The sequence below is a fragment of the Delphinapterus leucas genome, chromosome 15, assembly GCF_059928025.1.
Source record: "Delphinapterus leucas isolate spDelLeu-1000000601 "Yukka" chromosome 15, BTC_Dleu_Yukka2, whole genome shotgun sequence".
NCBI lineage: Eukaryota > Metazoa > Chordata > Mammalia > Artiodactyla > Monodontidae > Delphinapterus > Delphinapterus leucas.
This window is the reverse complement of record NC_143143.1, coordinates 55340655-55365958: the sequence shown is the minus strand read 5'-3', so window position 1 is coordinate 55365958 and position 25304 is coordinate 55340655. Positions and strand designations below refer to the sequence as shown.

Below are 25304 nucleotides of genomic sequence, written 5' to 3'. Positions count from 1 at the left end.
AACATATATGTGATGCTTTTACCATGTGCCCCAGCTTGCACAGACTCACTCAGTTATATACCTGTGCTGATAGGTCCCTTATAAAGCATGCACAAGGAAGGAAAGCTGAATGAGCTAAATAGAAATAAGTCCTAATATTTCCTCCCACACCTCAGTGGACTGTGCTATACACATCCCACATCAGGGAGCACTGCCATGTACTGCTGCCTGTGTCTCAGACCTCCACCTTTCATGGGAGCTTTGAGAAGTGGATCATTTTTGAGTTGGGGCCGCCTGTTGGATGAATGGAAAACAGGAAACAGGAAGCAAGGCAGGCACATGCTGAGCTCACAGAATTGATTAGCCCAGGACCCCAGCAAAGCCTGATAACCACCATTCTTTCACCACTCTACCCTCCTTGGGAAGGGTGCCCAGGTTGCCTGGGGTAGGTGTTTAGGGTTCTTGGGCTCCTGTCGTGTGTGCCATGGTCAGCCTACTGGGGGGGGGGGTGTGGGTGCAGCAGGTGCCTGTTGCTATTCAGTCCCTTTATAGTTTTAATAGACTTTCACTGATGTTGCATTTGATCATCCCAACAACCATCTGAGGTGGGGGGGGGTCCTTTCCCCAGTGGTAAGACCAGAGACTGGAGGCCTGTGCTGAGTGTCATGAGCACCAGGGCTGGGATTTGACTGGCTGCCGCCGCCACCTCCTGCAGAAAGTCTTCCGTGGCGTCTGCCTGTCTCACCATCCGCTGGAGGAGCAAACCTGTGAAGTGCTTGACATCTCTGACTCTTGGTCCTGCGTGTGCCACTTTCTGCTGGGTGAAAACTTGGGCTCCAGGTTTCTGCCTCCTTCTGGGCCCACTATGGAAGCTGCCGCCAGCATTCGCCTCCTCACTCGGGCATGAGCAGCCCAAGTGGAAGGCCCTGCCCGTGCATGGGGAGGGGCCAGAACGCCGCAGGATTCTAGGTTCTCCAAGGTTTCTGTTCATTGCCCTGCTTTCTAGACATCTCCACCTGGAGCCCAGAGAGCTGGCCGATTTGCCCCACCCTGATCCATGTCTTCCCAGGCTGTGCTCTTTCCTCCCACACAGGAATTTGCCCTTCTGCCTTTTTTGGCTCTGTTTCAGCTTGTGGGAGAGTGGCTGCCTGTGTAGGTGTTTGTCTCCTGCTCTGAGGAGACCTCCAGGTAAGGGCTCTGAGGGTGCTTATTCAGGAGCCTGGAGTGAGTTACTTGCTTACAGGCAGGTGACACCTGGAAAGTTAATCTCCTTCAGGCTTGTTTCTTTAGGGCGTTTACTTCATTTCTTAGTTGTTCATCCCAGGCCCCCGATGTCTTGACAGTAACAACAGTCACAGCATCTTTGTAACATTTCTCTCTGTCCTTTTACTGCTTTCTGCTTCAGGATACCTCTCTTCACTGCACTTCTTCCTAGCAAGGAAGGAGAGGAGTCGGATATGGCGATATCTGGGCTAACGTTCGTAAAAGGGCCTGCAAAGTCCAGAGACTTAGTACGGAGCCGGAGGTCCCTGCCCCTCCCCTGCAGGGGCTCTGCCTGGGTTCCTTCCTGCCCTTCCTAGCCTGGGGAACCAGCAGCCTTTGTGAGTTTCCTTGACAACAGGATGGATAAGTTAAAAATAAACTGTGCTAGGGCTTGTGTGTGTGCATGCACGCATGCCTGTGTCCTCTCGCCTGCTGTGCTCACCTCAGCCCCTGTGGCTTCTAGATACTCCTGGAGAACATCTGTGGGAAGCCTTGGTGGGGCTCTGGTACTTGCATTTTGAAGCCCCTTGGTTGAGGGGTCAGATCTAGATAATCCCACAACATCGTTACCTCATATTCCTGATGGTAGCTGATGGGGAGGGGATGATAATGTTAACATGAAGAATGGAAAGCTGTTCCAAATGCCTCAGTCTTTACGCAGTCTCATCAGAGAGGGATAATCCCACATTATCCATGCATTTCAGAACCTTGTGGGGCAGTGGAATAGGCACAGCTCTGGGTGGGGGTTTAGTTAAATCTTTCTAGGGAACCCCTACCAGATAAGGAGGGTCCTTTCTGGGCTTCTTTTATTAGGTGAGGAAGCACAGTACAAGTCACTTGGGTGACTTGTCCAGAGCCACTGGCTAAGCATGGCGGAGGAAGGAGCACTCACCCCCATCATCGGAAATTGTGGCTTTCCCCCTCAGATCCTACGGATGAGGCCACCTCCATAAGTTCTTTCTTTTTTAAATTGAAGTATAGTTGATTTACAATGTTGTGTTAATTTCTGCTGTACAGCAAAGTGCCTCCATAAGTTCTTTACCAAAGCCTGCTGTCTCTGTATCAGCAGCTCTGCACTAAAGCCTCTGTTTTGTGGTGTTATCACAGTTGTGAGTTAATTTAGAAACAGCTGTCTTTATGAGGGCAGGGGCAGCTTTACCACACCTGGAATTAATTCCTCTCTTCCTCCCACCATCCTTACATATATTTGTAAGTATTTTATGTAAGTATCTTTGTGCCGGGCATGAGGATATCCTGAGAAAAAGTTGTTATAATCCTTGTCTTTAGGGACCTTATGGCCAGTTGGGGCAGAAGACAGTTATAAAATCTCCCACCAAGTCCCCGTTGTGGCCAGTGCTGAGCCGGAGGGAGAAGGTCTGACTGTAGGAAAGGGAAGGACTGAGGTGGGGCGTGGGGGTTAGAGAAGGCTGGAGGAACAGGTTAGTGACACAAAGTACTTAAATCTGAAACATATTTAAAAAAACTCCTACAAATCAATAAAAAGGAAAGCAAGAAAAGTCAGTAGAAAACTGGGCAATGACTTGACAGACACTTCACAGAAGACGGTATCCAAATGGCCAAGAAACATGTGAAGGGATCCTCAGTTTCATATATTTATTAGTCATCAGGGAAATTCAAATTGCCCAATTTGAAGAAAGATATAACTGTCTTTTTGTTTGCACATGTATGTAATGAAATCTTTGACACTTTGGTGAAACATCCTTTTGCCATTTTCAGTTTACTTTATTCTGAATCACTTACTGAAGAATAAAACGGATTCCGAGATGCTTACATAAAAGGAAATCTAGTGGGATGAACACACTGAAGTCAGAGACCTGGTTAGTAGGAGATTTGGGGCCAGCCATCGAATTTCTCAGAGCCCCTGTTTCTTCATTTGTAAACAGGGATCTTTCCGTCTTCCTTCCCTTCCTCCCAGAGCTGCTCAGATGTTCACAGGTGTGGGAGATGCTCTCAAAACTGTGAAGGGCTATTCAAATACTGTGTAGTATTGTTACTCTGATTCCAAGTGATTTGATTTCTCCTGCACCTCTTCTCACAGCAGCTATTCTAAATTCTCCTAAGAAATAAAAGCTCTGAGTAGAAGGATGGTCCCTAGGATGTAGAGCAGCCTGCTCCATGGTACTCTGGATGGAGAACCTGTTGTTGGCATGGCTCTGGTCCCTTCACACAGGCTGGGGAGCAGGGTGAGTTCCTGTGAGCATTTCCTTATGTGGCTGGGGTCTGGTGGCAACTCTGTGAGTGACATCAAAGTGTCTGCTGATGCCCAGGCCTGGTGGCTGGGAGAGGGCAGTGGTACACACCAGTCCTGGTGAAGCAGTGACTCGAGTTAGTGGTCCCATAGGGCTTTCACACTGAGTGGGGCTGGCCTCCTTATGGGGTGTTCTTGTGAAGTCTGGAAGTAACACCATGGACTTTGGGGAGCCCTGTTGCGGGGGGCAATAGCCTGAACACCCAGCTTTCCCCGAGAGAGCCTGGGCTGTCTTGGTGGTTCTCAGTATCCATAGCTTGTGGCAGAGCAGGGGCTGCTCCCTGTGTGACTTAGGTGTTGATGGAGAGGGGTTCTCAAAGGTGGATGGGTCTTTTTGGATGTCTACACCCAGTATCCTACTCAGCGCTTGTGACCTTTTCCTCTTCTGTTTTTCTGCTATGTAGGAGTCGGAGGCAGAAGCAAAGGCAGATGGAGAGACTGCATCGGACAGTGAGAGCCGAGTGGAAGCTGTCACCCTACCAACCTCTGTAGACGATACCCCAGAGGTCCTCAACAGGGCCCTTTCCAACTTGTCTTCAAGGTAGCTTGGCTTAATGATGCAAGTGCTTGCTGGGGTCTTGCACTGTCTCCAAGTGCCATGGAAGACCCGAAGCCCTTAGAGAGCCCACAGTGTTGTAGCAGGAGCCCACATCTGTTAGAATGTGAGGTTGCAGACCTGCCCGCTTTCATTGGCCACAGTCTCCCCTGCCTTTGCCTAGGGCTCCATTGAGTATCATCTAGTGTTTAACAGTGACTACGAGCGCCGCCTGGGTGGATCTGGCCTTGAAGGGTGCTCTAGGCTGTCTGGGAGGTGCTGTCTAAGGAGGAGGAGCGAGTGGACATGGGGGTGGTCACTGACACAGCATGTGAAGATGAATGATCCTTGGGGTTTGTGACTAATGGGCAGGTTGCTTTACACTGAGGAGCCCAAGTTTCTAGTTAAGAGTTCAGTTTTCCCTCTCTCACACACATACACATTGTGGACATTCCTTGAATTTTCCTATAAGAATTGAGAAACATCTCAACTTCGGTGAATTCAGGGTTAAAATTTTGGTCCCTTGAGATTCTAGTCCTTCCGATACCAGCTGCATGGGCAGATTAAAAAGGCAAACTATAAGACCCCAAAACATTATCTAAGAGTGTTCCTGGGCATGCCTCCCACACATTTGTCCCTTTGAAAGGCTGTATTGTGCAGTGGTTAAGGGCATGGGTCCTGGAGCCAGACTCCCAGGATTCAAATCTCAGCTTAAACACTTCACAGGTGTATGAACTGTGCACCCCTTTCTTCATCTGTTGTAAAAGCTAGTAGTGTTGAGGGTTGAATCAATTAATACATGTGAAGTCCTTATAGAAGTGCCAGATACATACATATGATAGCTATTATTACCACTGTGTTTGATACTGTTATCGCCATAGCAATGCAGGGTCAGAGCAATGTAGGATTCTGCTGCAGGAAAAATGTTCATAGTTTTTTCCTCAGATAGACAAGCCCATAGAAGCCGTCCAAGTAGATACAGAAGTAGAGGGCATTGTTCCCTCGGGTTTTTTGCCTGATTCCTTCGTTAAGACACAAGCTGGGTGTGTTTTTCTGTGGACCTTGGAGGACTTGCTGAGTTTAGCGTGGATGATGTGATGGCTCTGGCGGCTCTGCTCCTCCCAGCATGTGGCTACTGGGCTACTGCCTCTGTCAAGGTGAAGGACATACTCCTGGAAAGGATGGACCTCAGGGCCCTCTCAACCCAGGAAGAACCATCCCCCTTGGGTTTGTGCCTCAGTTCTTTCTGGGCCCCTGACATGTTTTCTCCTTCCCCTCCTCTCTAACTTAGATGGAAGAACTGGTGGGTGAGAGGCATCTTGACTTTGGCCATGATTGCATTTTTCTTCATCATCATTTACCTTGGACCAATGGTTTTAATGATGATTGTAAGTGCCATTTATATGCTGTTTTATAGTTTTGCCTTCACTTTTCCCTACAGGACTGGTCATTTTAAGTGCCAGGTGTTGGGTTGGTTCTGGGAATCACTTGGGGTCCAGGCTCTTCAGACCACATCTGCCTTAGAATAGCTGTGATTTCTCACCTTCCAGCGGCCAACTGGAGGGCCATTTGTGTGTGAATTCAGGATCACTTTAAAATTTGATTTTATTACTTCAGCTCTTTGATCAAACTGGGACCCTGGCTACGATTCCGTGTGACTCTTGGTTTTGTTTCTTGTTTTCCTGGAGTCTCCCTCCTAGGTTTTAGGACTTTTTTGTTAAGAAACCCCAGTCCACAGTACTTTGCTGTTAGTCTTCCCACTGTCATGGACAGGGTCAGATGACTAACAGATGAGTGCTGAGCAGAGCAGTTGGGACTTTTCAAGTATGTATTTCTATTCAAAGTCAAGAGTGGAAGATACTGAGTCCCGAGGTGGGGGGTGTTCTACAATAAAAAGTTAATTGAAGTTTCAGAAGCATATATTTATTGTGAGAAATTGCATCTACTCTGTGTGACTTAAAGGGCCTCACTACCCTGTGGGGTGGTGTGAGAGAGAAAGGAGGAGAGTGGAATCACTGAAGGACCGACATTGTTCTTAAATATAGTGGTTTTTCTTGAAGGCCCATGACCTGTTGGTTTCTGTTTCCAAAGATCATAAGAATTGGGGAGTTGACAAGTGTTCTAATTCTTTTGTGTCCTGCAGGTGATGTGTGTTCAGATTAAGTGTTTCCATGAGATTATCACTATTGGCTACAATGTCTACCACTCCTATGACCTGCCCTGGTTCAGAACCCTCAGCTGGTAAGCTCTTTAGCCCCACAGAAACCCTTAACAGATTTGGACAAGTGTTTTGTGGTAGGTATTTACAATCATGGTGGGAGGGAGGCTGTGATGACCATGGACCTTCACAGCGCCTTTGAGACCCAAGTATTGCATAGGCCCGACTGTATAGTTGGCCTGTGAGGAGCGTTTGAGTAGTTACCCAGAGTCTGGACTCTTCCTCAGAAGAAACCAGACCAGCTGCATCTGTGACTGTGTTTGCATCAGTATTTGGATTCCTTAGACTCTGCACAATGGCCCCCCTTTTCTATATCAGTACATTTTTCATGCTCTAGTATCTCAGCATCCCACAAGAATCATCTGGGAGTTGTCAGTGCTGGTGTTGCTATCTCTGGAAGTTGACTTCCTCATCCTTAAAACAGATGGTTGAGACCTAGTCAGTGCTTTTCAAACTGTGGTTTTGGAGCCCTAGTTCCTCGGAGGCTCCTTGGGTGCCAGTGAGCAGGAGTGAGACTGAGTGCAGGGGATCGGGGCTCCTCAGAGGAACTCTGCTTTCTCCTCCTAGGAAGGGGCTTGGCTTTTATTTTTTTTTGGCCACGCCACGCTACATGCAAGATCTTAGTTCCCTGACCAGGGATTGAACCTGGGCCCTCGGCAGTGAGAGCGCAGAGTCCTAACCGCTGGACCACCAGGGAATTCCGGGCTTGGCTGTCTTGAAGCAAAAACAGGATCAAAACCTATAGTGCGGATGATGTCCGAGACCCCTTCCTGACCTGAAACTTGCTGCTGTATTGACCACACTCTTCTCAGGTGGTGACATGTGAGCAGAGTACTGTGTAGTCCTGAGAAGACTTCGGGCAAATATAGATTCTTCTCACCCTGCTGTGCTGGGTCTCGGGCATTGATTTCATTACTTACCAGGCCAGAGAGTAGTGTTTTGGGCCCCGGCAACTTGGTTATGGCCAAGGGAGTTGATGTGCTCGGACTTGGCCTGGACACATCCTCTGAGAGATGCTTCCTCGTCATCCAGCAGCACAAGCTGCCTCGCAGTCTCCACAGGGCCTGTGCTTGCCACCTGGGTTAAGATGTAGGTCTCTCTTGTGGGTCTTCTATAGCTGGAAAGCAATGTTATGAATTTTGTTAACATACTCAGGATGTCTGACCCCTGACTGTGGTCACTGTACAAAGGAAGTGTTTTTCACATAACAGAAAACAAACCCAGTATGGGAGTTCTTGAACTTCCACAATTAAAAAAAAAAAAAAAAGAAAAAATGGAAGAGAGAAGCTCTCCCCTCTCTTCTTTGTCTGGATCCTTGTTGAGTGTTTAGAGTGGGGCTGCTGGTTCCCATACTCAGAAACACCAGTGAGGCCGCAAAGGTATATGAGCCATGTCTTCTCCCTCCTCAGAGCTCCTTCCAGTAGAGGAGAGAGGTTATAAACAGATGAAGAGTTAGTGCTAGTGAAAGGTTTGTGTGTCAAAGCCAGGCATCAGAGAGGAAGACAGTCTGAAGCATAATTAATTGCTTGGTGGAAGGAGCAAATACTTTGTACTATAGAAATAAATGCAGGGGAGGCAGATATCATGTTAGGTCATGCAAGGTTTTTATGAAGAAAATGGTATTTGAGCAACGAGTGATAAACTGGGTAAGTGAAGAGGATGTTCCAGGCAGGGAAAAGAAGGGAACCAAGCAGGCAGGTGGCAAAGCCAGAGAAGTCCATTTTGATAGATGTGCAAGGTTTGTGTCAGGAAGAGTGGATGTAAGGCTGCGGAGGCAGGATGAGGTGCCTTTCAGAGGGTTGTCTTACAGTTTGAGTGTTAAGTTAGGCCTGGTAATGCTACAGAAGGGGCAAAAACTTGAGTCCCAAGTTTATGATAAATGGAGAGTGAATGAAAGCCACAAATTTCTAGATAAACGTCTCACCTGCAGTGTCACCAGAGAACAGGGAATGGTGATCTACTTGTCCCTGTGTGAGCTGCCCCCGGGGGTCTTGGGGGTCAGGTGGACCTCTGGTCCTCGAAGCTTTCTAACAGCCTCGCTTTAAAGGAGAGGCCACATGTGCTCCCCTTGGCAGTGACCTGTATTCTCTTACAGGTACTTTCTACTGTGTGTAAATTATTTCTTCTATGGCGAAACAGTGACAGATTACTTCTTCACTCTGGTCCAGAGAGAGGAACCTTTGCGGATTCTCAGCAAATACCACCGATTCATTTCCTTTACTCTCTATCTAACAGGTATGAGTCAAGCAGCTCACCAGTTGTGTATGTCTTGTTTTTGCATGTCTGCTGAGTTGGGGCATTTCTTGGTCAATGTAAGGTTTTGATGACATTAACTCTGACCACTTAGGGGAGCAGAGCTAAGGATTCTGCCTTACGTGAGCTGTAGCAGCTCTTTACTAAGAGAAATGAGACCAAGGGGCTTGTGTGGTTGTGGAGGCTGAGTTTATGCCACCTGTCCTTGTGTTCCAGCCTCTGTTGGAGGACTGCATAGCATGGTCTTGTCCTGACTGTCCTCTTGGCAGAGATTCTGCAGCGTGACTGAAACAAAAACCACCCAGGAACTTGTATATAAAAAGGGACATTGCATTGACATATACACTACTATATATAAAATAGATAACTAACAAGAACCTGCTGTATATATAGCACAGGGAACTCTATTCAGTTCTCTGTAATGACCTATATGGGAATAGCATCTAAAAAAGAGTGGATTCACTTTGCTGTACAGCAGAAACTAACACACATTGTAAATCAACTATACTCCAATAAAAATTAATTTTAAAAAAAGGGACATTGCAGTATATTAGAAATTTTATTGATTGGGTTTAAAATTTTATTGATTGGGTTTAAAAAGACCTGTGACTTCAAAGGAGCCAGGAGCTTACTCTTTGAATCTCAGTTAGCTCTTCTGTAATCTAAAGCTAAAACAGGAGCATTACTGTGAGGATTTGAACAGATACATTGCAACTTGACAAACAGTAAAGTGCTCTGTCAATCTAAACTCAGTTAAGACTGTACAGTAATGCTAGTAATGTGTTCTTCATAGTTACCCTAAAAGCCAGTTTGAGGCATATGAGAAATTTGTTCTGACCTAATAAGTTTCAGTCTTACCTGTTGTTCATTAGCTTGATGGCAATACTCGGCTCCGTGAAAGACACCTGGCTATTAAAATATGAAGTCCACTTCTGAGAGGTTTGCTGTGTTGAGGATAGACAGCATGCCTCAGAGCCTGGGAGCAGCCCCACAAAGGGAGGCCAGGGGTCTTGAATAGTGATGTGCTCTCTTCTGGGCAGGGCTGCTTTTGAGGGACTCAGCACACTTATGGGTAAAATCCCTTTCCTTCCTGGAGAGTTCGGTCATATGGGTCAGTAGGAGAGAGATGCAAGGATGGCCTTGGCCCCATACCGGGTGGATCCCCCTTCTGCCTGTTCTTTAGGACAGAGGTTGGCAAACTTTTTCTTAAAAGGTCCAGATAATAAATATTATAGGCTTTGGGGGCTATAGGGTCTCTGTTGCAGCTCCTCATTTCTGCCATTGTAGCACAAAAGGAACCCTGGACAATATGTAAACAGATAGGTATGGTTGTGTTCTAATAAAAGTTTGTTTATAAAAACAGGCAGCTGGCCTGACTGTTGTCGGCCCCTGCTCTAGGATCAAAACATTTCTATCTGGTGAACGGTGTCCTAAGTTGAGTGTAGTCTGCAAGATTTTAAAATATTGCCTTCCTTTAATTGTCTTGAAGGAGTCATTTTTTCCTCCTGACTGCTTATCTGGTTTTATTCCCTTGGGCTTTGAATTTGTGCCCTGGTTGGTTAACTGCTGCCAGGAAATTAGCAAAGGACTGCTTAACACAGCTAAAGGAAATGACTAGGACAAAGACAGATGCAGAATGTGATTCATTTTGCCCTTTCTCCTCCTCTTCCTCAAACTAGGATTCTGCATGTTTGTTCTGAGTCTGGTCAAGAAGCATTATCGACTGCAGTTCTACATGGTAAGGGAAATATGCGCGTCAGTGTCCAAATTCTTGGCATAAGTGAAATTCTGTGGAAACTCCACAGGCCTCTCATCCTTTCAGTGATAAATCAAAACCCTGGAATGCAGTCTGTGTTTATTCATCTGGAACCTAGAGGATGAAGGAGGCATCCCTAGTGAAGTTTGGTGGCTCTTTATCCACCTAGACCCAATCGCTGTTATGTAATTTACACCCTAAGTAGTCTTTGCCCTCTGGACCTGAGGGTGGCCTCCAGGTAAGGCTCAAGGTGAAGCTTTAGGCATTGCCCATAGATATCCTGCCTGCTATATCACTCCCTCAACCTAAAAACATCCCCTCTCTGAGTGTCCTAAGCACTCGATAAATACTTACTAAGAAAATGAGAAGTACCCAGGCTTTTGGAGCGTAGAAGGACTAACTAATGGGCCATATGGGCCCTCCTTTTGATGGCAACTGTAGCTGGGGAGCATAGTTCTTCCCAGAGGCCTGTTCTATACCTTTTTAACTTCCTGTAAGGCAGGTACAGAAGCAGATGTCTTTCCTACCTGTTTCTAACCAATTTTCTATTTGGTATTAACGGTTATTTGAAGTTCCTTTCAAGCTAAACTGTTAGGTAAAGTTTATCCTTTATCTTCTTTTGCAGTTTGGCTGGACCCATGTAACATTACTGATTGTTGTAACCCAGTCACATCTTGTTATCCACAACCTGTTTGAAGGAATGATCTGGTGAGTGATGTTGGGGGGGGTTTTCCTTTTATTTTGTGGATGTTTCCATATAGGTGGGCTGAGAAACTCTGATGAACTGTCTAAACCAGAGGTTCTCACCTGAGCTACATCAGAATCCCTTGCAGGCCTAGTTGCAGCACAGGTTGCTGGGCACCCCCACTCCTGAGTTTCTGCTTCAGTAGCTATGGGGTGGGGCCTGAGAACTTGAATTTCTGGTACATTCCCAGGTGATGCTGATGCTGCTGGTTGGGACCTACACTTTGAGAACCACTGTTCTAGACTAACAGGTGTAGGGATATTTAAAGAATCAAAGGCAGTGCAACTATATGGCAACAAATTTGAAAATCTAGAAGAAAAAATCATGATTTCCTGACAAGAGGTCACCGAGTAAAAATCACGAAGAAGAAAACTTGAATAGATCAGTAACTATAAAAGAACTTTGAAAATTGCATAAGAATCCACACCTGGAAAGAATGACCAATGATAGCAGCTGAGTTTTATCCACCCCTTAATATTAAAGCTGATAAAAGCATAGGGAGGGAGAAACAAGAATGATAAACTGATTTCTTTTATGATTATAGATATACTATTCTAAATAAACTATTAGCGAATGGAATCTGGCAATGTGTCAAAAGAATGATATACTTAGTAGATTTTATTCCACAAATGCAATGGTTTCAGCAGGAAATCTGTCACCATTGATAGAAATCAGTAGGCTGACTGAAGAAGCTATGCTTTTAGTGAAAATGTGAAGGCATATCCTCGTGTATATGAGGAGCTAAAGTACTGTGATTAAGATCCCAAACTGTGCCTCTGTTTCCTGTTCTCAGGGTGAAGGTACAGTAATACCCACTGCCTGAGGAATAAATTAGTAAAAATATGTAAAGTGCTTAGAACAGAGACTAGCTCATCTAAATGTTCGCCTTATGGCATTATTATGTTTAAAATAATGATAATGGCCTGAGGAGATGTACTCTCCCTCTCTTTCAGAGTGTTGTTAAGTAATTCTAAAGAGGGGCTCATGCTAAGTTCTCATCTTCAGGGCTAGACATACCACTTGGCTCTAGAGTGAATCATATTAAAATCTCTAGTTATTGGTTTTTAGACTGAACCGTCAAGACTTAATTATAGGTGTAGAGCAGAGAATGTTGCTAGAAGCCTCAACAAAGTAAATACTATGGGTGGTTGGGTGGATACAGGTGCTCTAAATCCCTACCTTAACAAGCAGGAAGTCAGAAAATATTGCCTGTAGTTGAAGGGCTAGGATTTTTGTATGTTATGTTAAACTGTAATAGAGGAAATTTGAAAAAAGTGACTGTCAGAGAGCAGAAAGTGAGAAGAGAGAGATGGTACAAGTTTGGAAACTGTCCCTTTTTTTTCATGGTGGGGATGACCAGACCAGCAGAGGGAGGCAGAGAAGAAATCTGGCTATATGTACTTGGTCTTGCTCTCAGTGTAGTCCTGGGGAAAAGTTGGGCTCACTAGAGCTAGTAATAAACAGTAAAAAAAAAAAAAAAATTATGAAATAGATAATAAATGTATTACTTAGGATTATGGAGGTAACTACTAGAAGAAGAAAAGTCAGAAATGTTTAAAAGTAGTTATTTTGGAGAATGGAGATAGGGATAGGGGAAACAAGGCAACTTTTTATTTTTTCTTTTCTTTACACTTTAAATTTTTAAAGTGAAAAAAGAACAAATGACATTTTATAGGATACCACCTCCATTTATTCAGTAGTCATTCAGTAAACATTTGAATCCTGCTATGTGCTGGGTACTAGGTATGGCTTATGTGGCATTTTATTTCTTTTAAACTTATTCCTTAATGGTTAATAAGTACTATATGGGTTATTCTGGTACTGAAATTTATGAATGGCATTGTTTTGTGGACTTCTGAGGTATTATCATGTTGGTAGTGTTGATTCTTACTTTGGTTTATTTCCTAGGTTCATTGTCCCCATTTCTTGTGTGATCTGTAATGACATCATGGCCTATATGTTTGGCTTCTTCTTTGGTCGAACCCCACTCATCAAGGTAAGTGGATCACCCTAACATGGACCATCACCGTGAGGGGAGGGTGGTGCTTTCAATATGAGTAGATCAGCTTGGGAGACAGAAGAGATCTAGCTGGTGTGTACATCTTTATGTCATCCTGATGAAAGGCTAGTAATAAATTAGCTTCAAGAGAAAAGCCAGAGGAAGACTTGACAACTACTCATAGGAAAAAAAAGAGCTAATAGGGAAAATATTTTTATAGACGGTGTAGGCACACTTTTGTGGCTTTGATCTGAATTTGAGTGTTATCATTTAAATAGTTTGCTGTTTTATAATATAATTAAATTATTTGGCCAATTGAAACAGAAAGGAAACTGAGGGCTATCAGACAGGGAACAAGGAAACCAAGCATGGGGTACTTTAGAAGGTGAGGTGGTTTAATTGAATGAGTTTTTTTAATAGTAGAAAGACTTTTAACAGTTAATCATTATTCCCAAAGCTAGAGTTATCAAAATGCCTTTTTTAAAGAACTTGCTCTCTGTCCACAGCTGTCCCCGAAGAAGACCTGGGAAGGCTTCATCGGGGGCTGCTTTGCTACTGTGGTATTTGGCCTTCTGGTAGGTGGTGCTCCCAGTTGGGTGGGGGATGGGCAGAGGCCTCCCACCCACCTTCAAAGCCCATCCACGGCTAGTGAGCATGTCCCCCGAGGCCAAGGACTCTGTCCTGCTGAATGGCAACCTTGCCCTGTAGCGGGGCATGAACATGGCATGGGCAATGCCAGCTGTCCTTTATCTGCCAGTCTTTAAGCAGTAGAGGAGTGGGTGCCGTGCACACCTTGTACTCCTCTCAGTCTGAGGCCTGGCAACACTCAGGAGATGGCATTCTTGTCCAGGCAATTGATATTTTGCCTGAGAGTAAGAGGTGAGGTGGGATATGCCATTCTAACCCAGATTTTCTCCTGTGTGTGTCTTTCCTGGAGAGGAATGATCTCCCAGCCCTTTCTAGAGCACCATTCGCTGCTTCTGACCCTCAGGCCTGTCTCTCCCCTTTTCAGAGTTGTCCAGCTGCCCTTCAGGGCTGACCCCCTACTTAGTGCTCTTCAGCCTTCTCTCCTCCTGGTTGTCTCCCTCTCACTATACCACTCCCCTCACCACCTGCCATTTTGAATTAAGGGATCCTGAGAAAAATGGACCGTCGCTCCTCCAAATGGGTGAAACTTCTTGTAGTTCTTTGCCCAAATTCCCTCAGGTCTTTCCTGGATTTATTCAGGGCCTGGTTGTTGGAGCAAGTACATTGAAGCCTCAGTGGGCCATCAGCCTCTTTTCCATTTTTTTTTCTCCAGATACAGGTAAAATACACATATCGTGAAATATGAACCTCTGATTTAGTGCATAGCTTGCACTTAGGGTGCTAGGCACTGTGAGGGACTTGGCTGAACCAGGCACGTGCTGCCCAGGCAAGATGGCTGGAACTTGTCTCCTTAGTCTGTCTGTTCTCACCCTCAGCTGTCCTATGTGATGTCGGGGTACAGATGCTTTGTCTGCCCCGTGGAGTACAACAATGATACCAACAGCTTCACTGTGGACTGTGAGCCCTCGGACCTGTTTCGTCTGCAGGAGTACAACATTCCTGGGGTGATCCAGTCGGTCATTGGCTGGGTATGTGCCACTCACATGGGGCGAATGATCCTTGGCTGGATAGTGACTACAAAGAGAGAGCCCCCTCTCCACCACTGCCTTCCCTCAAAAACAACTAGCTTCCTCCCTCCCCAAAGCTTGTAAGCCCCAGGTTGGAGAATTGCTCAAGTCAGTTCAGGGTGAAGACAGGAGACATTTCCTCCCGCTTCAAATCATTAAGACCAGGATTCTGAAAGTGTGCTTTTGGATCCTGGGGCACCCTGAGGTCCTCTCAGGGGGTCTGTACTTTCTTCATAACATAATGAAGAAAGTTTCACTTTTTCACTTTGTCAACATTTGCCATGATGGTGCAAAAGCAGTGCTGGCACCTTAGCATGAGTGAAGGCAGTGGCACTAAACTGGACTGTCATTGAATTCATTATGCCACATACTCACAGGAAGACTCAGCCAGCTCACTTTAAGAATGTCTTTGATGAGATAGTAAAATTATTAATTTTATTAAATCTTGACCCTTGAATACACACCTTTCTAATGCTCTGGTACCGAAATGGAAATTATACATAAAATGCTCCTGCTAAATGCTGCAGGACAGTGCTCACCTAAAGGAAGACTGCGTGTGCACCTGCTTGAGTTATGAGCTGAACTAGCGGCTTTTTTATGGGGACATAATTTTTACTTGAAAAGAACCGGCAAACTATAATTTTTCAGATTTGGATTTTTGGCAGACATTTTTCTTGAAAAGAAACAAAGTGAGTCTGTCACTTCAAGAAAACAACTGACAGTAGTTGTTACCAATGATAAAATTTGGCTTTCAAGTACAAATTAGAGTTTTGGAAAGTGTATACCTGCCACTGTAAGTTTGACAGCTTCTTAATACTTAAAGGCTTTTCTGAGGGATCTGTGGTGATTTTAACATATGACGTTTTGACATTGTATGGCAAAATTTGTCTACATTTGAAAGATCTGTGTAACTCAGTGAACCAGTATTTTTGAAATGGCCAGTGCATAGTGTTACACAGTCATGCACGGGTAAACGATCCATTCAAATGGTCATTGATAGGCTTTCAGATTCCACATTGCACCAAATTTTTAGAAAACTACCGCTCAAGTTCTGGTGTAGTATCAGAGAAGAATACCCATAATTATCTGAAAAGACGGTGCTAAAATACTCTTCCTTTTTTCAACAATGTATCCTTGTAGGGCTAGATTTTCTTCATACACTTCAACCAAAACATCATATTGCTGTAGACTGAACGCGTAGTACCTTAATGTCCTCTATTAAGCCATATATTAGAGATTTACCAAAAACAAACAAAAACCCCCAAACCAGTCTTTTTCCTAAATTATTTTGGGGTGGGGGGAGAGAAATAGTTTCATAAAGAGGTGGTTTTGTTGTTGCTGTTGTTTGTTTGTTTTTTAATGTTAACAAGTAATAAGCCTGGGCTTGCAGGCATCTCAACTGACTTCATTTATTCTTTTCAGAAAACAGTCCGGATGTACCCCTTCCAGATTCACAGCATTGCCCTCTCCACTTTTGCTTCACTCATTGGCCCCTTTGGAGGGTTCTTCGCTAGTGGATTCAAGCGAGCCTTTAAAATCAAAGTAGGAAAACGCTTTTCTTTTCCCCTCATTGTCTCCTAGCTGGGCCCCTTTTCACCCGTCTTCTGCCTTCCTCCTCCTGTCCCACTTCATCAGCCACCACCCCCTTCAAAATACCAAGCTATGAACTCTGATTATTAATGTGTGCTCTTCTTCACCCATGCATGGAATTTAAGTAGGTTAAAGGAAGATACATTGTTTCTAAGAAAATTCAGCGGTTGGATTTTCAGTATATTTGTTAATATATTCTTTCTTCAAAAGAAACATTTTGTAATTTAATAAGATTGTGTACTATTATAGCTTCAGCATTTGAATCAATACCTTTCACTTTCTGTTGCCCTCAGCTATTCAGTTACAGTAGCTGGACATTGAGGTGGGACCATAAACCAGGCTTTGACTTGGCTGAGGCCAGGCTCATCAGTCCTTCCCCTCCTCTAACAGGACTTTGCCAATACCATTCCTGGCCATGGAGGCATCATGGATCGCTTTGACTGCCAGTATCTGATGGCCACCTTTGTCAATGTGTATATTGCCAGTTTTATCAGGTATAGTACCTTTCCATCTGAACCAACTTAGTGGACTTTAAGTGGTGAAATTCTAGAATTCTAGCTACTCAGTTTGAGTGAAAAAAACCAAGTGTGAATGCAGTTTTCAGTTGCTGTTCGTTATGGATTCCCTGAGGACCCTTACCCTCCATTAGTAGAGAATCCAGAGAGGGAACAGCTACTTAAATAATCAGGCCCTCGAAGTTGCTTGGCCGCTGCTTTGCTCAGTGCTGTTTCTTCATCCTCTTCCAGGGGCCCTAACCCGAGTAAGCTGGTTCAGCAGTTCCTGACCTTGAGGCCAGATCAGCAGCTCCACATCTTCAACATGCTCAAATCTCACCTGACTGACAAGGGGATGCTGACAGCTGCCACAGAGGACGAATAGGGACCACCGAGGGCCAGGAGAGCAGGAACAGGGCTGAGTGAGGGGCAGGGCTCCAGGGCAAGCCCAGCTGGACAAAGACAAGACTTCAACTCACTGTCTTTTTTTTTTTTTTTACAGTGTTTTTTATTTGTGGATTTAAAAAAAAAAAATCTGTGTGTACAGTCTATGTGCTTATGATTTGGGTTGTAAGTAACCTACAGCTTTGAGTTGGAAAGAGGTCATGGTGGTAAAACCATTTGGGTTTTTAAAACCGAAGTTTTTAACAACCTGGAAGACAGTGTTGCCCAGCTCTGAAGCACCTGCTTGGTGCTTCTAGCTCCCAAGCTGGAGCTTCCATATCTGGGCTTGATCAGAGTGGTCATTCATCTGTGTTCGTCCAGTTTAGCCACCCCCCCACCCCAAGCTCTTTTTGTAGCTGACCCCCGGCAGGGAAGAGATGCACAGCTTGGATGTCTTTACTACTGGAGTGCTTTCCCTGGGCTTCTCAGTAATCCCTGCCTTGGAGCTACAGGAGTGCTGCCTCCTGAGGCTGGAGGGATGAAGACTTGTTAATCAGATAGGCATTCTGTTCACAAATCCTGTGGAGTATGAGCTCTGCTTTATGATATGGGTTCACCTCGCTTCATCACAGACTGAAAGAAGGTTTCAGTTTTTATTTTTTTCAGAAAGCATGAAAAATTATAATAGTCTGGAGAAAAGCCACACTGTACTATTTCAAGTGTATGCAGTAGGATATACTGTAATTGGGCCTTTTCCCACAATTTAGGCTCAAGTGGCTCCTATAGGGCAGTCGGTTAACTGGGTCTTTTCAGGGATGATGTCGTTCACGTTTGTGCTGTAGACTTGTTGCTGCTGAATCCCTTCTGGGGGCTTCCCATTTGACAGGGAGCAGAGGGCTTCTCTTTCACATGCCCATGCCCTTGGCCTTGCTGACCACCCACGTAGCTGCTGTGTTGTGTGTGTGTGTGTGTGTGTGTATATTATATATATAATATATATATGTATAACTCTTAAGGCAAGTGTGTACCTGTGTGTGTGTTAAAAATCACTTATTTCTTACAGTGATTTCAATTGTACCATGACTTCTTCACTGAAACCACAAAGTCCTGCTTACAACTCTGCATAACCCAACCCAATTAGAGGTTTGAAGCTTCTGAAGATTAAATGCACACTTGTTGTATAATGTGACCAGTTTAAATGTAGTTTATATTTTACAGGGGGACCGTTTTTCTTTTCAACTGTGACTTATTTATTGTTTCCTTTTAAGTAGAGGAGTGAGGTTGACTTTTGGAATATATGTTCTTTGTCAGGACAATAAGCAAGGGGAGAGCTTGGTGGCCAAGTGTGTTCCATTATTCTGTGCCATATTGGTTCTCATTGCCAAATGGGGGTGTAACAGCTTGCTTCAGCACCTTGGGCTGGTGCTGCTTTGCTTTATTTCTGTTTATCTCAGCCTCACTGCATCCGTGGATGCTCACAGCCAGCCCAGATCACTAAAGCGTCCAGCACGGACCAGACCCCTCTTGATGTCTCAGCTCACAGTCGCTGTGTGACCTTCCACGTGCAACAGCTTCTTTCTTCTGAACTTTTATTTCCAGTTCATTACATGGCTTTTCTTTTTCAGGTCCAAGGCCCCCTTAAAAACAAAATGTGTTTTTGCATGGGGTTTTAGTGCTGGCTGTGACTCTAGGTAGGACAGACACATCACTCTGTGGGTCCTCATTTTCTGAGCTGTCTTGTAATTCCCATATTCCATGATTCTGGCTGAACAAGTACATGTAACCAGAGGCTGCTGCAGGTATTGAGTCATGTCCTGGGCACCCAAAAAGCAAGTACTTACAGGCCTTTTCTAAATAACTTGTCCTTAAAATGCTTGTCCTCAGCAATAAATCTTAAAAAGTGGAGGTGATTAGTAATGAATCTAGTTTTCTGATTGCAGAATGAACTTGGTTCCCCAAACCAGAGATGGAATGGCGCCACATTTGTCTCGTGGTGCCCTGCTGTGGGCAGATGGTGGATCCTTGGGTGCAGGGAGTCTCAGCTGGGACTCGGCAGCAGAGAGCCACCTTTGAATAGGTCTTCCTTTGGGATCAGGGAGCCTGGCACATTCCTGTGGACATGGCTGCTGATGGGGGTCCTGGGAAATGGCAGCTGGAAGCTCAACAGAGCTGCCATCAAGAAAGCCCGAGGGTCAGCTGGGATTTTGTTTTCTTTTGATTCCCTTCCTGCTTTCTGGTGAAATAGGGGAATTTCATAGTCAGTAGCCAGGAGACTGATGCCACCTTGTGTCTATATAGCACATTGTTTTTCTTTCTCCCATTTATTGAAAATCTTTCACCAAATAGACAAGTTTCCAGAGACTTGTAACACACAGCTGTGCAGATATTAATGAGTGGCATAACTTGCTTCAGATCCATTTTTTTTTGTGAGAAATAAAATGTGACAAATTGTGTGCCCTCCCTTGTCGTGGATTTAGCTTCTAACTCCCATGCATGGTTTTATGTTTCCCATTTGATTTTGTGTTCATACGTATTGTGCAGTCCTGTTGTAGAGATTTTTGTTTTGTTTTCCGATTTGAATCCTGTACATTCTCACAGCAGCCTTCTGAGGTACCTCAGGTCGGAGGCATGAGCCCTTTGCTGATGAGGAAGCCGAGGGCCGGGGGGCGCTTCCCCAGGGTCACGTGGTGGTTGTGCTCACCAGCAGGACAAGGACTTATCATCCCCGGGCCTCCTCACCTTTGGGAAAGCGCAGTATTCCTTCCGGCAAGCTCAGGAGGCCCGACCTGTGTGCCATGTTTAGAGCTTAAGTTGCTGTTAGCTCCTACCTGGTGACATAAGGAGCTGATGGAAAAAGAAACCAGGGAGCATCTGCAGGAGCTGGGCCTGGGCGTCCTCCCTGGCGAGCTCTCGTGACTGCTCGCAGGACACCCACACCTTTTCCCTTTGCGTGCATGTGCCACCCTCTCAGTTGCTCTCAGCATCGAAAAAGTACACATTTATGTTTTGCTTCTGAAAGTGAAACCTTCTAAGGCAGCCTGGGCCTTATTTATGTTTATTACTTCTTGCCTGTTTCATATTCTGAGCATTTTAGTAGGTATAGTTTAACTGTATTTAAGATGTATTTCCTTCTAGTGTTGTACAATTCTGTAATGTATGTTTGAAACTAATGTCTCTTTCAGAAGGGGCAAAATGTAACTTAGCCTTACACAGGTAGACTCTGAAATCATTTTATGGTATTTATTTTTTCCCCGCTGTGCTTTTTATCCTGTAACTTATATTGTATAAGAAGATTCCAAAAATATATTTTAACGGAGACTAAACGGGCCCTTTGATTTGAATGAGCTAGTTGCTGAGTTAGCTGGAGGCTGATTCGAATGGATCCTTAAGTTCACATCTTCAGACTGTCAGTGAGCCCCTGGCAGGCTCAGGAGCATCCCTGACATTGCCAGGGGCAGGGGTGTGCGTGACTGACTCAGGGCAAAGAGCATCATTGCTTGGAAAACTGGACAGCAGTGGCCTTGCTCAGTAAGAAGCCTGCCCAAGGTCAGTTTCCAAGGAAGTAGATTTGCATTACTGTACTAGATGTGGCACCTCTGAAACTTCTTCTTGTGTCACCGATATCTTAGGCACCATCGCCTTTTGTCTTTGGGAGTAACTCTCATGTGTGCCCACCTTTCTTGTGCGCTGTGATTATGTGCTGAGGAAGGGGTGGAGTGGGGAGGGAGCAGTTTCCCTTAGGCCCAGGGTTCCTGTTTTTCCACAGTCAGGGTGGGAAGTTTCCCTTAGGCCCAGGGTGCTGTTCTTCCACAGAAGGATGTCCAGGTGACTGTCACACACACATTGCAAGACAACAAACCATGGGCCGACTCTCACTGTGCTTGTCAGCAGGGGCTCCGAAAGAGTGGCTGGAACAAACCATCAGCTTCCTGAAGAGAGGGTCTGGTTCTTGGGCAGAGCCTCGTTATTCTGTCCTTGTCTTGGTGAAACGAACTTCCTTTTCCCTTGATCACCTTCCATGCTCGCAATTACCCAGCTTTCACTTTTTAAAGAGATTACCCGCTCCCACTTCCTAACTTGTTTTCCCTTGTTGGGTGGGGGCCCTTGTGGCACGACCTACATAGGGTGCTGGGCTTGGACCAAGTGGTGATGAATGAGGCTAATTTAAGGGTTCTTCTAGGCCTACCTCCTCTTGGTCCTGAACTCTGTTCACCCACATTCCCTGCAGAAGGTGGGCTCGTTCTCAGGAATGGAGTCCCAGCTGCTGACTGCCTATTTCCATTTGAAGGTGGCCCCATCTTTCTGTTCCTCCCATCACTGCCCCCCACCCCCCCCCCACCGCCCCTTTCAGATTGACCGGCAGTAACCTTATTCACCTGGCCTCTCAGGTGGGTAGAGGCTGCTGTTCTTACCTGGGGCTGCCTCTTGATAGAGCAAGGCTTTCACCTGTCCGTATGTATGCCATGGTTTCAAAGACAAAGAGATCTCAGCTGGGAGGGTGGTTTGGGAGATATACTTTGGGTGCTGAAGTGTTGGGATTTTAGAACATGTAGATGATTTATGAGAATAGAATGCCAGAATATATGAAGTCTAGGATTTTATTGCCAGTGGCTTTCAAATCCATTGGCTCTTTGAAAACCCTGCCCCCCTTCCCCTCTTCTACCAAATGCCTATCTGATGAGGCTCCTTTTTATTCTCGAGTCATTAAGTTACCAGCAGTGTGTTTATTAATAATAATTGCAATAATAGTGCTTAATATGTGCCAGGCACAGTGCTAAGGATGCATTATCCCTTTTAATCCAGAAAACAACCTTTGATCAGGTATTATCTCCATTTTATACATGAGGAAAATGAGGTACCATGACAGGCAAAGTGCAGTGGTTAAGATAGACTTTGGGCTCAAATAGCCCTAGGTTTGGGCAGGTTACTAGGTACAATTCCAACCCAGCTGTCTCTGATAATAGCAGCTCCCTTACGGGATTGTTGTGAGGATTTTATGAGGTAATGCATGTAAATATTTGTCAGTGCCTGGCACATAGTAAGCTCAATAAATGGTAGTTGTTTTTATTGAACCCAGCTGGTAATTTGAACCCAGGGTTGTGTGATGCTGGAGACTGTTTCTCAGCCACTACACTGCCCCTTCCCTGCACACAGCCTGGGTGTTAACAAAGTCTAGAAAGTGACCACACCCTCCTTCTGAGAGAATCAGTCCAGACCTTACCCATCTACAGCGACTGGTTACTTCCCACTTCATTTAGAAAGCCAGCCTGACGAAAGGAAAGAGGATGTGGACAAGTTCCAGAATTCTCCATTCCTGGTAGGAATGGTTTGCCTGAGGTTTTGCTCACCTCCTGCTGCCCCTGGTCTGGACTTGCCATGGGGAAGGAAGCCCTTTCCTCTTGCCTGGTGGTGCCTCCACTTCCTGGGCAGTAAGGGCTGATCTGTGAATTGCTGTGGACCCCATGTCCCCCTCTGCCAAGAACTGTGCTCTGTGCACACAGCTCAGGGACCTGCAGCAGTCCTCCGTGTGAGCGGACACCGCGGGGCCCAAGAGGAGTGGGAGAGAGAGAAAGCTGCTCTGTAGTAGATGATAGTACAGAGGGAAGGCCTAAAGCTCTCGCTCGTGTCCTTACGCATAATAAGTCAGGGGCTTTGTGTTTCTTGCTTTCTTAAAAGTGTTAACAGGGTGGACGCAGATGACCGCTTGGGGATAGATAGAGGGTGTTTCTCTTGGATTCTAGGTTAGCAGAGGATCTCAGCGGTGATTCATGAATGAAAGGAGAGTAGGCACCGGATTAATGAAAAATGAAAACTATTTCTTTTAGTTTTCCGAATGCAGACAGAGGAGTTGGGGAGGGTGTGTTTGAGGTGGCTCATTCTTCACTTGGAAGGAATGGTGTTGACAGGGTATCCCGGAAGTTCTCAAGCCAATAGAATAATAATGACCTAGGACCACTGGCTTGACTGTGGGCTGTTTCCTGAGTAAGGGGAATGAAGACTAGACCCAAGGCCCATGTGTTTAAATGGTAGTCTCTCCCCTTCAGTTAGTTGCTTATGACAGGAGCCAGGAGCACAGTTGTGGGGGGTTAGTGAGCAGCTGCTGTGATGGACTGATCCGGGGCCTGCCTCCCGCTCCTCTGGACCCATGCTTGCCAGGCCGGGCACTTCCTCCCTCATCGTTGCATCTAATGGACCCAGGCAGCTTTTTATCTGTAGAGAAAACAGCTCCAAACCAGGGGCAAGGGCCCTCTGCACCTTGGGCTGAAGATGCTGCTGCAGTGGTCTCCCAGGTCTCGGGAGACCCTTATGTAGTGCTCAGAGTCTCTAGTTGGGTTTAGCCACCTGGTGACTGTCCTAGGTGAGATTCTCTGCTGACATCATCCATAGCGCAGTCCCTGTCCTCGGCTGCTGGAGCACCCATTTCTTACCTCTGTTAGTTTCATGTGCTGGTTTTGCTGGCTTTGTGCCAGGGAATGCCAGAATAGAAAGGGGGTTGAGAATGTACCTACCTGTTTTTATAAGGATGTCCTTTGTGTTCTGTTGCATTTGAATCCTCCATACACACAGCACCGTGTGGCTGCCACACAGCACTGTGTTGCTGCCTTATGTCACACTGGCTGGGTGTCTGGGAGCTGATTACAAAGGGAAAGAGCTGAGCAGACATCAGGGCCAACATAACCAAAGGACTTGGAGCCAAGAGAACAAAAGGCAGTGTCAGGATACACTGGTTTATTGTCGTCCAGCCAGAGGACTGTTGAGAAGCCATGGGAGCAGCAGCAGGAGGAGTGCAGGCAGAGGAGAGGCCATGAGTCCTGCAGCTGGCGGAGGCCAGCCCTGAGTGTCTTGTGGGTGCGGGAACAGAAACTGGGCTCAGAAACCCATCCAGGTCTCCCTGGATTCAACGCTCATGCACTGTGGATTCTCTTCTGGAGTCGATGCTGATACCAAGTTTTAAGTTTTATTGGTGTTTAATACTTTCCAAAACAGGAGGGGAAGACCAAAGTGTTAGAGACAAGCGGCCCCTCTGTTCAAGATTGTTGGGAAGCCTGGTGGTGTTCGGTGAGTCAGGCACTTCCTCAGTTCTGTTCACTCTGAAGACCTGTTTAGTGACAAGGTTCCCCAAAACATAGAAATGGCTTCCCTGGCCCCACTGGGGAGTGCCAGGTAGTCAAATGTAGCCCACTGCAGTGTCTGTGCTGCCAAGATTGGCCCCGAGTTTGTCCTGGCCCTGCCTCTGGCATTTCACTAAATCCATGTGTTTTTGCCCCAGCTGACCTTTCTCTGTGCACTGTCTGATCAGTATTGAACTGATTCTTTTTCAATGAAGTGTCAGATCATGATATACTGTACATTGGAAAGTATTCACCTTATTTATATACCTGAATCTTCCTACTACACAAATAAACATCTGTTAAATTCTGCATCATTTGTGGTATCTGATAGGGGGTGTGCTGACTTGGTATGAGATGTGGGGGGTTGTCTGTATGGAACCAGTATCACTTCCCAGGGCGCTGCCGACCACTCCCTCCTTCTAGAGGCATCCTCTGCCCTTGGCCTTCACCTGCTCTCTGGCTTTCCACCTTTCCTCATTTTGCCTTGGCTGCTCCTTCTAAGTTGCCTTTCTGAGCATCTCTCCTCCTGCTGGCCCTGCCCTTAGCTGGCAGCATTCTGCTCGAGACACTTCTCCCCACTGAATGCTCTCTCCTGGGTGTTCTTGCCTACTCTCAGGGCTTCAGTCACCATAATCCTGCGGTTTCCAAGTCCACATTCCTAACCCTCATGCGCCTGTGAGGCCTCTTTGTGTGGACTTTGCATGGCCAGACCCAGGCCCTCCTCCTGTACCTGCCCCAATCCAGTGTTCTTTCACCACCATCAATTCTTTACTAGGAGTGACCTCATCAGTATCCAAGGCCTGCCCATTCTACTTTCTAAATATTCTTCAGATTCATCCTGACTGCCAGTTGGCTCCATGCAGCCTCGTTGCCTCCGCTCATTCATTCCTTACACGATAGCTGGGGTGAGATTTCTCTGCTTGGCGCCTTCCTGTGGCCTTAGTTGAGGCTTGTTGCTGAGACCTGACCCCACGCTCAGGTCCTGCCCTCTCACAGCCACACTCCTGCTGTCCCCTCTTTGTCCCAGGTGCTCTCATCTCCTAGCCTTTGCA

General features: G+C 45.9%; 1 protein-coding gene and 1 non-coding gene across 3 annotated transcripts in view; one reads left to right on the top strand and one right to left on the bottom strand.

Annotated features, from left to right (window-relative positions):
- Positions 1–24561, top strand: part of CDS2 (CDP-diacylglycerol synthase 2) — a 70276-nt gene extending 45715 nt beyond the window's left edge. For both annotated transcript variants that reach the window (XM_022556522.2, XM_022556523.2), the window contains exons 2-13: positions 3916–4052; positions 5338–5434; positions 6190–6287; positions 8360–8499; positions 10197–10255; positions 10899–10981; positions 12927–13014; positions 13524–13592; positions 14481–14633; positions 16095–16214; positions 16653–16756; positions 17009–24561. In XM_022556522.2, coding sequence (XP_022412230.1) covers positions 3916–4052; positions 5338–5434; positions 6190–6287; positions 8360–8499; positions 10197–10255; positions 10899–10981; positions 12927–13014; positions 13524–13592; positions 14481–14633; positions 16095–16214; positions 16653–16756; positions 17009–17141 — 1281 coding nt within the window. In that variant the 3' untranslated portion in view covers positions 17142–24561. The remainder of the gene's footprint in view (positions 1–3915; positions 4053–5337; positions 5435–6189; positions 6288–8359; positions 8500–10196; positions 10256–10898; positions 10982–12926; positions 13015–13523; positions 13593–14480; positions 14634–16094; positions 16215–16652; positions 16757–17008) is intronic.
- TRNAE-CUC (transfer RNA glutamic acid (anticodon CUC)) lies at positions 6889–6961 on the bottom strand. Its single transcript has one exon. It is a non-coding gene; the product is annotated as a tRNA-Glu (tRNA).
- Positions 24562–25304: the final 743 nt, after the last annotated feature.